Here is a 15,745-nt window from a genome sequence, read left to right as displayed (position 1 = left end):
CGTGGGGTATTTTCCCTCATTGCATCACCAGGATTCTCTTTCTCCTCAGAGGAGGAGGGAAGGCTGCTTAATGATAATCAAGTACTTTTTAACTTGCCTCTGGACTTATTGTTCATCACTTAAAAAAGAAAGATCAGTAATGAGATTATACTTCTGGAATTTTTTAATGGAGTATCTTTACATTTGAATAGCATTATTTATACACAATCTCTACCTCATAACATAAATGAGGGAGTTACATTGGGTTTTCCATAAAAATGAGGGAAAATTCCTGATGTCTCTTGACTAGATGTTTACTTTTTAGTAATTTAGGAAGAGGTAAACCATTTCTGTGAACAGTACTAAATATAAACCCAAGAATATACTTAATGCTCATTCTTGTAGAGCTTATAACCAACTTTTTCTGACCTTTTAAGCAGAACTGATTCTTCTTTTGAAAAATATTCCAGAGCTCTCTTATAATGATTAACACACTGTTTCATGTTCAAATTAAATACTTTAACTTCTTGTTGAAATTCCTTAGTGTTTTCATCATGGCATTTTTACTTCATTATTTTTTGCAGAAAGAACTAGAGAAACAGAAGAGAATTAAAAGGAACCAAGAGTTGGAAGCAGTAGCCACAGAACATTATAAAAAGCTCTTGCTAAGAAAAAAAGGTCTAGAACCTTGGAAGAGATTGAGAATGCAAAGCAAACAAAACACCCAGGTGCAGTGTCCCACTGTTACCCTAACCCTCAAAATTAGAAAACAACTTCTTCAAATAGCACAAGTATCAAAACTAGGCTTTAGGAGGAGTTTGGTTATTTAAAAGTCCAAAACATAAATTATTAAAGTGTATGTATTTATTTGTTTGGGATAAGAGTTTGTATTTAATCTTTTAAAGACTTTCTAATTTAGCAGGTTGGAAAAAATTAGAATACATTTTTATTAGAGATCTTCAAGGTAAGAGGAACAGAGACTTCTAGTAATTTTAGCAGAATTTAAGAAACAGAAAAGGTTATCAGGTGTATTAGGTTCTACTGTGATAACTTTGCCTAATATCAGTGGCTTACAAGAATTTATTTCTCACTCACATGTCTGTGGGCTAATTGTGTGTTGAGTTTAGGTCTCTCCCCATACCTCATTCTGGTTCCAGCATGCTTTCACCTGGCAGCTGTCAGATATACAAAAGACCAAGCCAAATTATGTAAACCTATATGAAACCTCTGCTGCCCACTAATATTTCACTGGACAATGCAAGTCATAGAGCCACAATCAAGGTCATTGAGGGGGGAAAAGAAGATCCATCTATTCCACTTGGAGGCACTGTGAAATCATATTACAAATTATATATATATATAATTCTGTTATAGAGATCTATCACAGAGACTTATGAAATTGAATACCACTGAAATTTCTCTCATAAATTTATCCACTGCATGGAACAGAGTATTCAAGTGTGTGATCATGAAGTTCAAAATAGATGAAACGTTGGCTTCCAGGCTTGTATATACCACAGAGTACCCTTGTGATGTTCATTTTGGCCAATAAATATGACTACCAAGAGGTTTGCTTGGATCAGTCATATTCACAGGGATGAAAGACTAAGAAAAGACTTAGAAAATATTTCATTGCCTGGAGAGAACTAAGAGAGAGGTTTTTTTCTCATGTCTCTTGAAAGACTAAAACAATACAGAAAACAACAATACTTTATAAAATCTATAAACGGCAAGTTGTATTTTTTTGATAGAATGATACTCTTTGCCTTATGAGTTTCTAGGATGTTAATGCTCATCATATTATTTTTCTACAAATGGTTTGTGATTTATTGATAATATCTAAATTTTAATGCTTGTGACAGTTTATTACAACTAATTGACAGTATTGGCATTTTCTCAATTAAACAGTGGTTAAGTACATAATAAAGAGAGGTTTGTTATGGAGTTGCTATCCTTGTTTCGGGAGAGCAAACCAAGAATGTTTCCATCCACCCACTCCAAAACTCAATGGAAGTGAAGTGACAGCTTTGGAGATTGTTTATGCCATTTCTATAACAGCCAGTCAGGGAGTGGTCTTCAGGGAGTCACCATTGGGCCATGCATAATGATGTGTATCTATATCCTCCAAATAACAGGGCAGTCAAAACTTCTGGGACATAGACTGTCTATACTTAAGGTTCTTCTTCCCTAAGAACTGCTTAAATGCAGTATACAGTATCATATACTACAAGCTGAAGTTTTCTTAAATGATTTAAAATTTAAGGAATAATTTCCTTTTCTCACTTAAAAATATATCTAGGTGGCAGAAGAACATCACTCTTTGGCTCTACAAAGGAAATGCCTGCTGACCTGGTTCCAGTGTAGTCAGGACAGTCTGACTAGGAAGATGGCCCAGGCAGATCAATTTTATTCCCACATATTGCTTAGGAGAGTCTTTCAGGGCTGGCTACAGGTAAGGACACTTTTCTTTCCATCCTGGGAACTGAACCCAAGGCCTTGCACATGCAACACAAGCACTCTATCAATGAGCTACATCCTCAGATCTTTTTGAGATAAGGCTTCATCAGGTTTCCCAGGCTGGCCTTGAAGTTGTGATCCTCCTGCCTCTCCATCCTGAGTAGCTAGAATTATAGGCATGCACCATCAGGCCTGGTGGGAAGGACACTTTAAATATATCTCACTGCTTAGTCCTGTATAAGAAAATTAAATGGGCTGTGGAACACCTGTGGTCATTACGTTTTTTTCAAGAAGACTATATAGTAGTGAATCTAATTCATTGCTTTGAAATGAATTTTAAAATGTCAGATCAATTTTTGTTAGTATAACATTCTAAGTACATGTAATATGATATCAATACATTTTTATACTTCTTATTTTTTTCTCTCACAGTTCCCAGATGATTTTATTAGAAACCTACCCCTCAATCTTACACCTGTTCCTACTCATCTGTTTCTGTTATTTTTATAATACATTATAGAGGGTATTATCTTGGCTTCCATATTCTTCTTTTTTCTTTATCCCTCTAGCATCCTTTGTTCCTTTGTTTTGTATATTTCTGTTCTCTCTCTCTCTCTCTTATATTATTTGCTCTAATTCTTTTTTTTTTCTTTTTTCTTTTTTGGTACCGGAGATTGAACTCAGGGGCACTCGACCACTGGGCCACATACTCAGCCCTTTTTTGTATTTTATTTAAAGACAGAGTCTCATTGAGTTGCTTAGTGCCTCACCATTGCTGAGGCTGGTTTTGAACTCATGATCCTCCTGCCTCAGCCTCCCGAGCCATTGGGATTACAGGCATGCGCCACTGTGTCCAGGTATTTGCTCTAATTCTTTGTCTATTGATATTATTTGTCTCACTTCTGTTCCTGTCCTTATCCCCAGTACATGACTGATCTGGAGGAACAAGTGAGAAAACTTTGTGTACATTTCCTTCAGAAGAGGATTTTCAGAGCCTGGTTTACAGTGGTCAAAGAGGCGAAGATTGATGCTCAGAACAAGCACGAGATCTCAGTGGAACATAGTGACAGGTGAGGTTTTGATCTTTAAGGAAATTCACTGACTTCACAAATGCTCTTCTACTGGAATATGTCTTGAAATAGGAGGTGGAGGCAAGGAGAGCTAAGCCCTCAGACACCAGGCAGGGTTGGGAGTCCCAGCGTATCCACTGACTATATGGGTAAGAGGGAAACATTGACCACCCTGGGATTCTAGGGGAACCCATCTTTAAAATGAGAAGGAGGCCTGCCCTCTTCACCTCACTGAGACTAGCAAGGAGATCAAATATGCGGATTACACACAACACACCTAAGTAAATTAGTTTTTTAACATTATTAGTTGTGAAATATAACACGAATACAGAAAAGTACCTAAATCATACAGTCTAATGAATTGTTTAGAAGTAGACATCCAGGGCTGGGGGTGGAGCTCAGTAATAGAGCAATTGCCTAGCATGTGTGAGGCACTGGGTTTGATCCTCAGCACCACATAAAAGTAAATGAATAAAATAAAGGTATTGTGTCCATCTACAACTAAAAACATTTTTTTAAAAAGTAGACATCCATGTCACCATGACTGAGGTCAAGTGTAGAACATCACAGTCCGCCAAGCTCCTTCCCAATCATAAGTCCCTCCCAAAGATAAACTACTCTCCTGACTTTTACAGTGAACCCTTCCTAACTTTCCTTTATACTTTTCCCTCCTAAGTATGCAGCCTTTAATGCTATTATGCTATTGTTTTGTTTTTGTTTTTGGCCTGGTTTAGAACTTTTTATACATGGAATCATACTGTATATCATATAAATATTTAAAATAATAATTTAATCCAGTATTTTTAGAAAATAAGGTAGTCTATATAAATACATTTTTTTCTTTGATTTCTGATTTTAAGCATTTTGTACAAAAAATGTTCTGAATATTATGCACTTCCCTTTGAGAGTAAACAGTCTATCCTTTTTGGTGATTTGGTATCATTCCTTATGAACATCGGTGAACGTGGTGGGTGCTTTCAGGATGCCTCTGGGTTTTGAGATGTGAAGACTGTTTTGATGTATAGAAATATCTCTTTTGTCACTGCCCTCAGATTTATTTTGGTTGCTTTCATTTGTTTGTAGGAGTATGTGTGTGTGTGTTTGTGTGTGTGTGTGTGTGTGTGTTTGTGTGTGTGTACATGCGCGCGCTTGTGTGTGCATATCTCTGTTCTTTTTATTAGTTTTCATAATTTAGTACACTAGAATACCAACTCCTAGCAAAAATCGTTCATCCATGTTTAATTTACAGGTACTGGAAATCAGTGGTCTGGCAACAGATAAGCAAGTTGATTATGATTTTGTATAAATTAAAATAAATACGCAATAAGTGAGAGTATTCAGAGGTTTGCCTTTGAATAAAATGCTTCAGATTTAGAATCTGAAAGGTAGGACTCAATATCTCTGTGACTTTGGACAAATAACCTTTCAAAACCTCCTTGATTCCCCTTTCTAAAATGAGGATAACAAAAGAACCTATTTTATAGGGTTGTTGTGAAAAGTAAGCAAGGTATCATTGTAATGCACTGGTTTGTCCAAAAGAATAGCTAATATTTTTTAGTTAGTGTCATTGTGAATGTATTTTTATTAAAATGCTTTTTGCCTTTCTTTCTTTCTGTTTCTCAGCCATTGAATAGAGGCTGAGATTCATTGTAGCTTCATAACAAACCATCTTATCACAGTGTAACCCAGGGGTGGGGAGCAGATTTCATGATTTGCATTTTCAGGCAAGGAAACAGGCTGTAGGCAGGTAGATGAATTATTCAAGGCAGACAGATAATGCATGGCAGCTCCCTGGCTCAGTCTTCCTCCCCATTTTCATAATTCACTGCCATTGGTAAACTATGACAAATGATATAGTTAAGATATCTTAAGTATATCTTAACTATATCATATAGTTAATGATATAGTTAAGATATATATGGTATAGTTAAGATAGTTTGTGGGCTGGGGATGTGGCTCAAGCGGTAGCGCGCTCGCCTGGCATGCGTGCGGCCCGGGTTCGATCCTCAGCACCACGTACAAAGATGTTGTGACCGCCGATAACTAAAAAATAAATATTAAAAAATTCTCTCTCTCTCTCTCTCTCTCTCTCTCTCTCTCTCTCTCTCTCTCTCTCTCTCTCTCTGTCTCTCTCTTTAAAAAAATAAAAAATAAAAATAAAAAAAAAGATAGTTTGTAAGATAGTGTTTCTCTTCAGGGTTTGAAGTTGTGAAATCAATGTAGGAATCCATGCAATCAACAAGAAATAAAATTTCAGCAGTGTCTCCTTGATATGAAAATATTGTTGTGACTTCATCTCTTCCCATTTTACTCCTTGTTTACTGTGTTCCTGACCCACTTGCCTCTATTCTTTGGACAAACAAAGCTCACTTCTGCTTTAGAGAATTCATAGGACCTGGACTTTCCCATCATTCAGATATCTGCTCAAATATCACCTTTCTGACCAACCTACCTTCATCACTGTCAGCTGTTTACTTGCCCTATTTCTTTCCATTCAGAGGGCAGAGCATTTCAGTAGGGTAGACCAGTAGGAACTAAAATGTGGAAGTCAGAAAATGGTTGTGTAGACAGGAGAGATAAGATGTGAATAGCAGGTGAAAGAGGGCCTGTTATCATTTGGATATGAGGTGTTCCTAAAAGCTCCTATGTTAATGCAGGAGGTAAAATGATTAGATTGGGAAAGCTGTAACCTTAATCAATGGATTAATCTATTGATGAATTAATAATTCAAATGGATGAACTGGATGGTAACTCTACACAGGTGGGCTTGACTAGAGAAAATGGTTACTGTAATCATGCCTTAGAGATTATGTGTTTTGTCCCTGGCTCCTCATGTTCTCTCTGTGCTTCCTGGCTGTCATGAGATGAACAGGTTTCCTCTAAGAGGCCATTCCAACATGAGGTTTTGCTTCATCTTAGGTCCAGAGTAATGGAGCAGGCTGACCATTGAGTGAACCTCTGAAACTATGAACCAAAATAAATTTTCCTCCTCTAAGTTGTTCTTTTCAGGAATTTTGGTCAGAGTGACAAAAAACTGACTGAAATTGGTACTGAGAAGTGCAGAAAGTGCTGTGACTAACCTGACCATGTGGTTCAAAAGCCTTTGGAACTGGTTTGCAGAAGGAGTTTGGAACATTTTGATAATTCAGGCTGGAGAAGCCTTAGAATGTTGTAAACTTAGTGAACAATTTTGGCAAGATCTCAGAAAACCAGAATTCTCACAGGAGTGCCGATAGTAAAGGATTATATTCATGAGGTTTCATAGAATTGAAGACTCTCTTGGGAATTAGATTAGAGAGCATTCATGTTAGATTCTGGCAAAGAACTTTTCTATAGATTCCCCACATCCTGAGACTTTATGTAAGGCTGAATTTAAAGGTAATGGACTGATTAATCTGGTGGAGGAAATTTTTAAGGCAGCATAGCTTTCAGGCAGTGTTATGACTAATGCTGGCAACTTTTTTAGTCAGGTTTACTGTGATAATTGGGAACAAAAAGCAAAAAAGATTTTTTTAAATTTGCAATCAGCCAGAAAAGTGCATGTAAAATTGGGGACAAGGAAGGTGTGGTCATTGAAAGTATTACTGCCACTAAGGAGAAGCTAAGTACTTTGCACAGAGACAATAGGAAAGATACCTTGAGGGTATCTCTTGAATCAGCAAGACCACACCCATGGCAGGCTTAAGAGTGTAGAAGTGAAAAGAAATCATGGAGGCACCCAGCTCACCTAGCAGAACCCACAAAGTTATTTCCCCAGAATTTGTTTCATTTTGTTCAGCCACCCAGGTACAAAGAGGCCCAGATACTGCCTGAGCTCGCAGCAGACTTTGGTATCATTCTACATGGCACTGATTCTGGAGGACTACAGGATGCTGAAGTTAAAGGGTTATGGAGGTTTCTGCTGAGATTTCAAAGGAAGGCTTGGGAGGCCAGGCAAAGTATAGCAGGACTAGAATCCCTATCAGCTGCCCTTGAGAGTGCAATGCATGAAGCTGTGAAGGTGAAGCTGAAGCTGTAGTGGAGACCCCAGGAATTAACAGATGAAAATGACAGGGACTGGGAGCTGAGAAAAGCTGCTGGCCTCAGAGAGAGCCAACCCAAGAGAGAGACCATGTAGGATGCAACCAGCAAGGTCATAGAGGTGGGGCTGCCCAAGCCCTTTGGAGATCACATCTCACCACTGTGAGTCCTCAGTGCTGGATGTGGAGCTACAGGACCTATTTTCCCAGCTAGATCTTACTTTGGTCTCATCCCTTCTTCCTATGCCTCTATTCCTCCCTTTTATAATGAAAATGTTCACTCTGTGTGTTTTTGTCAGCTTTTTCACTGCTGTGACAAAAAGACCTGACTAGAACAATTTTAGATGAAGAAAAGTTTATTTGGCACTCATATTTTCAGAGATCTCAGTCCACACACAGCCATTTCCAATGCTCTGGATCCAAGGTGAGGCAAAACATCAGAGCAGAAGGACATGAAAAAGCAGCTCAGGACATAACAATCAGGAAGCAGAGAGAGATATTGCCTATCACCAAGGACAAAATATATACCCCAAAGTCACACCCTTAGTGTCCTATCTCCTCCAGTCATACCCTACTATCTATTCAAGTGGATTAATGCACTGATTAGGTTAAGACTCTCATAACAGTCCATTTCACCTCTAAACTTCTTGCATTGTCTCACAGGGGCGCTTCTGTGGCATATCTCACATCTAAACCATAACACTGCGCCATATATATTGGATATACATAATCTGCTTTTGATTGTTACAAGGACTTACAACCAACAGTTAGCCTTGAGTCTCAGATGAGACTTTGGGCTTGGAATTTTGGGCCATGCTTGAACTGTTAAGATTATAAGGACTCTTGGAAATGAACTAATGTATTTTACATTATGAGATGGCCATGAGCTTTTGGGGATAAGACAGAATGTTGTGGTTTGGATACAAGATGCCCCTGAAAAACTCCTGGGTTAATGTAAAAGGTGAAATGCTATAGTGGAAGCTGTAACCTAATCATTGGATTAACTCACTTGATGGATTAATAATTTAAATGAACTCCAGATAACTGGAGTATAACTCCAGGCAGGTGGGACATTTCTAGAGAAAATGGGTCACTGGGGGAGTGTCTTGGGGATTATATATATCCCCCACACACACACTTTTTTTGTGCTCTCTGCTTCCTGGTTATTAAGATTTGAGTTACTTTCATCTACCATGATCTTCTGCCATGACCTTCTGCTTCACCTGAGGCCAGAGCAATGGAGTCAGATAACCATGGATTGAGACCTGTGAAATTGTGAACTGAAATAAACTCTTCCTCCTCTAAGTTGTTCTTGTCAGGTATTTTTGTCTCAAAGTGATAAAAAGTTGACTAACACAGGGCCCTAGAGATGAGTACAGGAAGCTGTAAAAGATGGACTGGATGGATAAAAAGTTCAAAGCTCCATGTGCACACTCCCCCTTATCCCCCCCCCCTCTCTCTCATACTTTCTACCAATAAAAATCAACCTTATCCAAAACAACAGACAACCAACAGCCATAAAACTAATGAGAATTGAGACTCATTCCAGGCTTCATTGGGTGGTTAAGAGGCTAGAACAAATCCCTCCTCCAGTTGTGAAAATATAAACTACTCTGACCTCTGTTTCAACATAATTGCTCTTGTAATTCCTCACACATGCTCGGCTATTCTTGCCTCTTTGCCTTTATTCAAGATGCACCCTCTTCTGGGAAAGCCTTTCCTTTGCCCTAAAATGCTGTTCAGAGATCATGTCTTTCAAAAGCCTCGGACACTCCTCATCACCAGACTGGGCAGCCCCTGTCCTTCTCACCATTGAGGTCCCTTCCCACTATACTGAAACTCTCGGTTCACTTTAACTGTCTCCTTGGGTAGATTTCCTGGCTCTCCTGTACATGGCTGGTGTTCAGATGGAGCAGGACATTGCATGCTTTCCTGTGATCATAGACACAAAGCTTCAGTGGCCCTCCTTAACCATGCTTCCACAATTAATGTTAGTTTTTTTCTCAACTGGAGTCAGACTTTTCTTTTTTTCCTGTTTTTGTTTTTATTCTTGTTGGAAGTGACGTTATCAGAAGGCATTTATTTTTGTTTGTTTTTGCAGTACTGGGAATTAGCTCAGGGGAACTACATCCCCAGCCTCCTTTCAATTTTTGCTAATTGCCCAGGTTAGCTTTGAATTTGTAATCCTCTTACCTTATCCTCCCCCGAGTCTCTGGGATTATAGGTGTGCACCACTGTACCCAGAAACCAGCAGGCTTTTAAAATATAACTAAGCACTAAAGTTCCGGTGCCCATAGTAGTGGCACATTCTGAATGTAGTTTTCCAAAATCTTTGCCCTAAGTGCTGTTGCTGTCAGTGCCCTTGCTGGAATCTCTTGATCCTGACTTGGGCACAAAATAACAGGTAGTGATCAGATCACCTGAGAAACATGTCTTATACCCTGCATTATCAGAGGCCAACTGGGTCCTCTGCTCAAATGTCATCTCCTTAGAAAGGCTTTCCCTGCAATCTTACCAAAATAAATAATCTCCCTCTCCACTCTCATCCCCTTTTACTGAATCCCAGTTGTGATTTCCACACATTTTATGTAACCTTTTATTCACATAATTATTTTTTAATAGGTGGACACAATATCTTTAATTTTTTAATGTGCTGAGGATCGAACCCAGTACCTCGGGCATGCTAGGCCAGCGCTCTACCTCTGAGCCACAACCCCAGCCCCCACATAATTATTTTAATAGTGTTTAAATGTACATCAGTTGGAAAGTCAACTTTTCCTTAATATTTTACCCTTCCTCCCAACTTTATTTTTAAAGGAGGATTCTCAGCCAAGCAGTTCAGACATGGAAGACATCTGTAAGATTTATGAAAGACGAAAGGGGGAAAGAAGAAAGGCGAGAGCAGCTCCGCAGGAAGGTGGCTGAAATTCTCCCAGACTTCCAGATGTTGGCACCATCATGACTATTACTTATCCCTTCAGTCAGATACTCATCCCTTGAGTAAGAGAAGTCTTTTGTGTACCCATAAATACAGATGCAGTGGCCAGTTGGTCCAGAATGTGTGTATATGTTATCTCCACCCACCCACGTACATTCCTGGACCTGGTCTGTTTCTGAGATACTTTGTTTTTGAACTTGTAATCCTCTTGCTAGTCATTTACTATAGCATTTAGCACAGTGGGATCATATGAAGTTAGAGTCTAGGACACTACTATTCAAGTGTATCCTATACGTTTTTAGCATAGTAAACTTTAAAAAGGACAAGTCTTTGCCTGCTGAGCCTGTGAAGGAAAATACGTGTCCTTATGTCTTAATTTGAGCTGTTGATAGAAACCTTCTACTTTAAATATAGTAAGTACTCAGAAAAGGAAGCATGGATGGTCAGAATTTGAGGACAAGTGTCCTACAACACCCATCCCTTTTTGGCCACCCCTTATGGCAAACCATGTAACACAGCTGCTTTGGAGGGTAGCAGCTTATCCTGATTTTTAGAGAAACTGGGTCAATGAATATAATATACCTTGATAAGCATAAATTCCAAAAGTTAGTAACTCTGTCAAAGACAGTCCAGCAATCCATTAAAATATCTATTCATGCTCCCAATTGCAACTTCATATAAGCCACTGGATTTGTCTTCTAGTCCTCAGCTCAGTTTGATCCAGATGTTGAATTACTTATCTCTAAGGTACTTGAAGGTACACTGATAAAATGGTCTTGTCTTATAAACTGTCTTAGAGAATTACCTGGTAGGAAAAAATTTTCATCACCAATACATGTTTACTGTGGCAATTCAAATAATCTACTAATACACATGGTAAAACAAGTAAGATCCTTGTCGCCCTGAGGGATCTGTTATATGGTGTGTTAGAAATGTGAATTGGTAAAATGAAGTCTATGGTTTTTCAAGTGAAAGTGCCTGTCTCCATCTTGTACTTCCTGGAAGGGATATCCCTCTCCACCACCTGCAACGTGCCTTGCATCCTTTTCTCATGGAAGATGTATGATGATTAACCAAGATATGCTAAAACACCCCTAAATGAACTTTTACTGCTTCTACAATAATCTTCCCCCACACGTTGTCTCCTTTAATTATAGTTGTTTTTAAAACTAAAGAAAATAGTCTTTAATGTGATTATAGTTGTTTTTAAAACTAAAAAAAAAATAATATTTTCTAAGATGATTCTAAGAAAATGGAACTAAAAGTAATTCATTTCTTTCCATCCAAACCACTGTATACATTTAACAATATAACAGTTAACAGAATATTGGATGATATTAGCACCCAAAAGCAAATATCAGTATTAATTCAATGCCAAGACTGTAGATAAGGAAGGGTGAATTCCTCAAATAAAAACGTCAGGGACCTAAATAGATCCCATTCAAGTTTTCCTTTTTTGGGATAGGGGTACCAGGGATTGAACCCTGAGCCCTTTTCATTTCATTTTGAGAAAGGATCTCACTAAGTTGCTTACACTGGGCTTGAGCTTGTCATCCTCTTGCTTTAGCCTCCTGAGTAGCTGGGACTACAGCTGTGTACCACCACATCTAGCTTATTTTCTTTCTTAAGCTTTATTTTTGCTCACCTCAAGCTTGGCAATCCATAATATTCTGATTATGGATATGAATATTATAATCATATAATATTCTGATTAGACCACCTGGACTTTTTAAACTACCTGTAAAACCCTCAAAAGAGATAGTTCAGAACTATCAGAAAACTATGACTTGAAATGTGACTGCTAACACAACACCTGAAACAAGCAGTTTCCTGATATACAAAACTGGAAAAATAACCAAGAAAATGATGGTTTGGGGTTAGGAACAGGTCCATAGGATGGGAAATCAAGGTAGCCAAAGCAGCAGCAGCTACAATGCAGGATTTTCTTAAAGCAAATGAATTCAGGAGACACACCAAACTATTTTCCTTAAAGAAAGCACTTTATTTTTTATTTAAACAACTTGGTCACAGGATATCATTTTACACAAATGGCAGTAATTTGTAAAATCTCGATTTAAAAGGCCTTGCATCTGATTCTGAGGTGATAAGAGGATAAGAATACAGGTATAAAAACAGTGCAATATGTAATCCATGGCCTCCAGGTTGACTTCAGAAATCCCTTTAATGTTACTGGGCCAGTTCCATTAAATATTGAATTTTTAATATTAAATAAATACTTCTGGGTTTCCTTTAGTCCAACATCAGGCCCAGAAATGTAATAAAATGAAAAGGCCCCAAACATCTCAAACCATCAAATCACCTAGACAGAAGGATCACAAGTTGAGCTTACAAGCTCTGTAACATGGCATCTTGTCTATGGATCCAGCTGAAGAAACACAGAACTTCAGTTGCATCAACAATTAAAATAGACTAGCTGAGGTTTTAAAGCTTTGCCTTATAAATATGAATTTCTAGAGGTGAAAGGTGCTATTTGAAGACTAAAGCACTAGTAAGTCACAGGCCCCACTTGGAGATGGCCACAGCCTCTAAGAAATGTGTTTCCATTGACCATTTAGTCTGTGGCCCATGGCTGGTACTCCAGTGAGCTCACTCAGTGCCAGCCAGAGTGGGGATAACTATACTAGCAACAGGATTACACTTAGCTGACCCTTCAAACAGTTTATATTAATCACAGCAAACATCCACAAGAACATACTGAGTTTTATTCGGTATTAAGTTCAGCATGGCTTTGATTCTCCCCTGCATCGACTTTGCAGTGCTGGATATAAAATGGCACACTTGTCAAACTGCCGAGAACACTGGATCCCAAACAGGTGCCTCAAGCAAAAGTCTCTTATCATCCATTGCTTGTTTGAGAAAATTCTTCTTTAAAATGCAGGGTACCAAAATATGCCTAAAATGAAGTAATTAATATAAACCTATTTACCTAGTTGATAGAGATCCTTAAACCTCACAGAATATTGATTTTTAAATATCTTGGTTAAAACTTCTAGTGTCATATTTTTGCTTCTGTTAATTGAGCTTCATAATAAAAAGCTAATTTCCTAACCAAGGAAATAAGTCTGTTAAGCAGATGATCAGTATTACACAGAAACTTACTGGCGAAATAAGTCTGTTAAGCAGATGATCAGTATTACACAGAAACTTACTGGCATTGTGTTTTCTGGCAGTGAGAGATTCTAGTATAGAAAATTTTTTCTTTTTAAAAATATTAGAAGTACCAAGGACTATTGCATAAGAGGAAGTCTGTAGCAATCTTACTTCTAGGCAGATGGAACAGTGGAAGACAATAATCACTTCACTCACCAAAGGAAAACAGTACTCGGAGAGCAAAGATTTATAACATCCTAAAGACAAACACAAATGTAGCTGAGGGTGAAACAAGCAGTATGCTATCCTGAAAACAAACTTAAGGCTTTACTTTAGCAGCATCAGAGTAACCTATCAAAGAGGCATTGTTAATGGTCTGCTCATTTCAGAAGCACCCAGCTAGAACCACAGGAGTATTTTGTGGGTATCCTAAGAAACACTGAACATCAAAGAATTTTCTCCTTTTGTCCAATCCTGACCCTTAACTATCTGTCCCTTGAGTCTTTCAAATGGACTCATTCCTCTTCCCCAAGAAAGTACACAGTGGTATGATAATTCTGTAAGTGGCCAGAATATAACAGGCAATTTATTAAGCTTCACATCCAGAATGTTTCTTAACAGTCTGGGGATGTGAGGCAACCAGAAGGGGAGGGACATGAGGGCGATGGGAAGGAGTTTGCTCTTATGGCCAAGGGACTGCTGGGATATAGATTTGCAGGGCAACTCTTCACTACCACAACTACCAGATATTTCTCTGGGATGACTCAAACAGAGAGATCGTGTCCTTTCAAACACTCCACAGTAAATTCTCTTGCCCTCCAGAGAGAACCAAGGCCTATAATGAAATCCCTTAGATGGTTCCAGATTATAAAATGGCTCAAAAGTCTAGACCAAGGATGTTGCAGAGACTACAGAAACACTGTGCACATGTAGACCCTTGTTTGCTGCTCCTTTTGGTTTAAACACTTCAGAAAGCTTTTACTCCACAAAAACAATGAGCTTCCTTCAGGTTTGAGCTTTTTCAGTAAACTGACAATCATGAGTTCTTAAGGAATTTAAACCAAGTATCTTAATTCCAATAAGCTAGAATAATATCTAAGCAGTTCCCATCCAAGTAAGGGACACTGAGTTGCCTCATCCAGGTAATCAATGTCAGGAGTGAGATGTTACAGAGATGGTGATCATTCCTAAATCTCCTCGATGACTTTGGTCTTTTTGTACTACTGTTATCATATTTTTTGTTTGGTTTTTGGTACTGGGGAATTGAACCCAGGGGCACTTAACCACTGAACCACATCCCTAGCACTTTTTTGTATTTTATTTAGAGACAGGGTCTCACTGAGTTGCTTAGCACCTTGCTTTTTTCTGAGGCTGGCTTTGAACTTGCAATCCTCTTGCCTCAGCCTCCTAAGCCACTGGGATTACAGGCATGTGCCACTGCACCCAGCTCACATCACATTTGGATTGCTATTTACTGTGTGGCAAGTTATTATAAGTGACTATACTGATGTATCTATGAATTTTTATTATCAATCACTAGATAATCAGAGTTAGCTGTTTAGCTGGGGCTCAAGACACATGAAAACTACCAATTTCTGCCTACATAACGCTGTCCTTGACATTATTACCAACTCTCATATCTAAAACCTACACAGAAAGAAAATAGTTATATCAGAGCCAACTTCAATTCTAAAAGAATATTTGACTCTGGGCCAGAGAGAGGGCATCACTGTAGAAACCACAGTGTCTGCTGGCATTCCCAGGCTGGGTCTTTGGCTCGTCCCAACGGAACACAAAGCCTATCATTTGTTAAACAATCCATCTCTGGGGAGAGTAATGACATGCCTGAATAAAAATGTAATGACAATATCTTAAGAAGAATGTCAACTAATGACAAGACTAGGGATGGTGCTACCCAGAATTGTAGGAAGTAGTATTTCCTCTTAACACGTACAAATCTATTGCTAAAGCAGGATGCACTGACTGATGGAAAAAGCTAGCAGTATTTCCCCTATATTAAGCAACAAGCCAAGGCAAATTTAAGGACTCAAGAATTATCTTTGGGATTGCAGAACAGTACATGTATAAAATCAAACATTTCAAGAGACTATTTTCCCTATATGAAATGCACTCTTAATTCTATGGCAGAATGATCCATTCTATATAAATAT

The 15,745-nt window shown here is 38.4% G+C and overlaps 1 protein-coding gene across 5 annotated transcripts in view; it reads left to right on the top strand.

The window, feature by feature from the left end:
- Window positions 1–11,680, top strand: part of CCDC191 (coiled-coil domain containing 191) — a 76,196-nt gene extending 64,516 nt beyond the window's left edge. For 3 of the 5 annotated variants that reach the window (XM_081302220.1, XM_081302222.1, XM_081302223.1), the window contains 4 exons: window positions 564–707; window positions 2,279–2,431; window positions 3,361–3,506; window positions 10,343–11,680. In XM_081302220.1, coding sequence (XP_081158346.1) covers window positions 564–707; window positions 2,279–2,431; window positions 3,361–3,506; window positions 10,343–10,487 — 588 coding nt within the window. In that variant the 3' untranslated portion in view covers window positions 10,488–11,680. The remainder of the gene's footprint in view (window positions 1–563; window positions 708–2,278; window positions 2,432–3,360; window positions 3,507–10,342) is intronic. The other 2 variants (XM_081302221.1, XM_081302224.1) reach the window with 2 other exon arrangements.
- The last annotated feature ends 4,065 nt before the right edge of the window (window positions 11,681–15,745 follow it).

This window comes from Spermophilus citellus, assembly GCF_964194105.1.
Source record: "Spermophilus citellus genome assembly, chromosome: 7".
NCBI classification, from domain to species: Eukaryota; Metazoa; Chordata; class Mammalia; order Rodentia; family Sciuridae; genus Spermophilus; species Spermophilus citellus.
The sequence above is the reverse complement of the archived record's forward strand: the minus strand, read 5'-3'. Positions and strand labels throughout refer to the sequence as shown.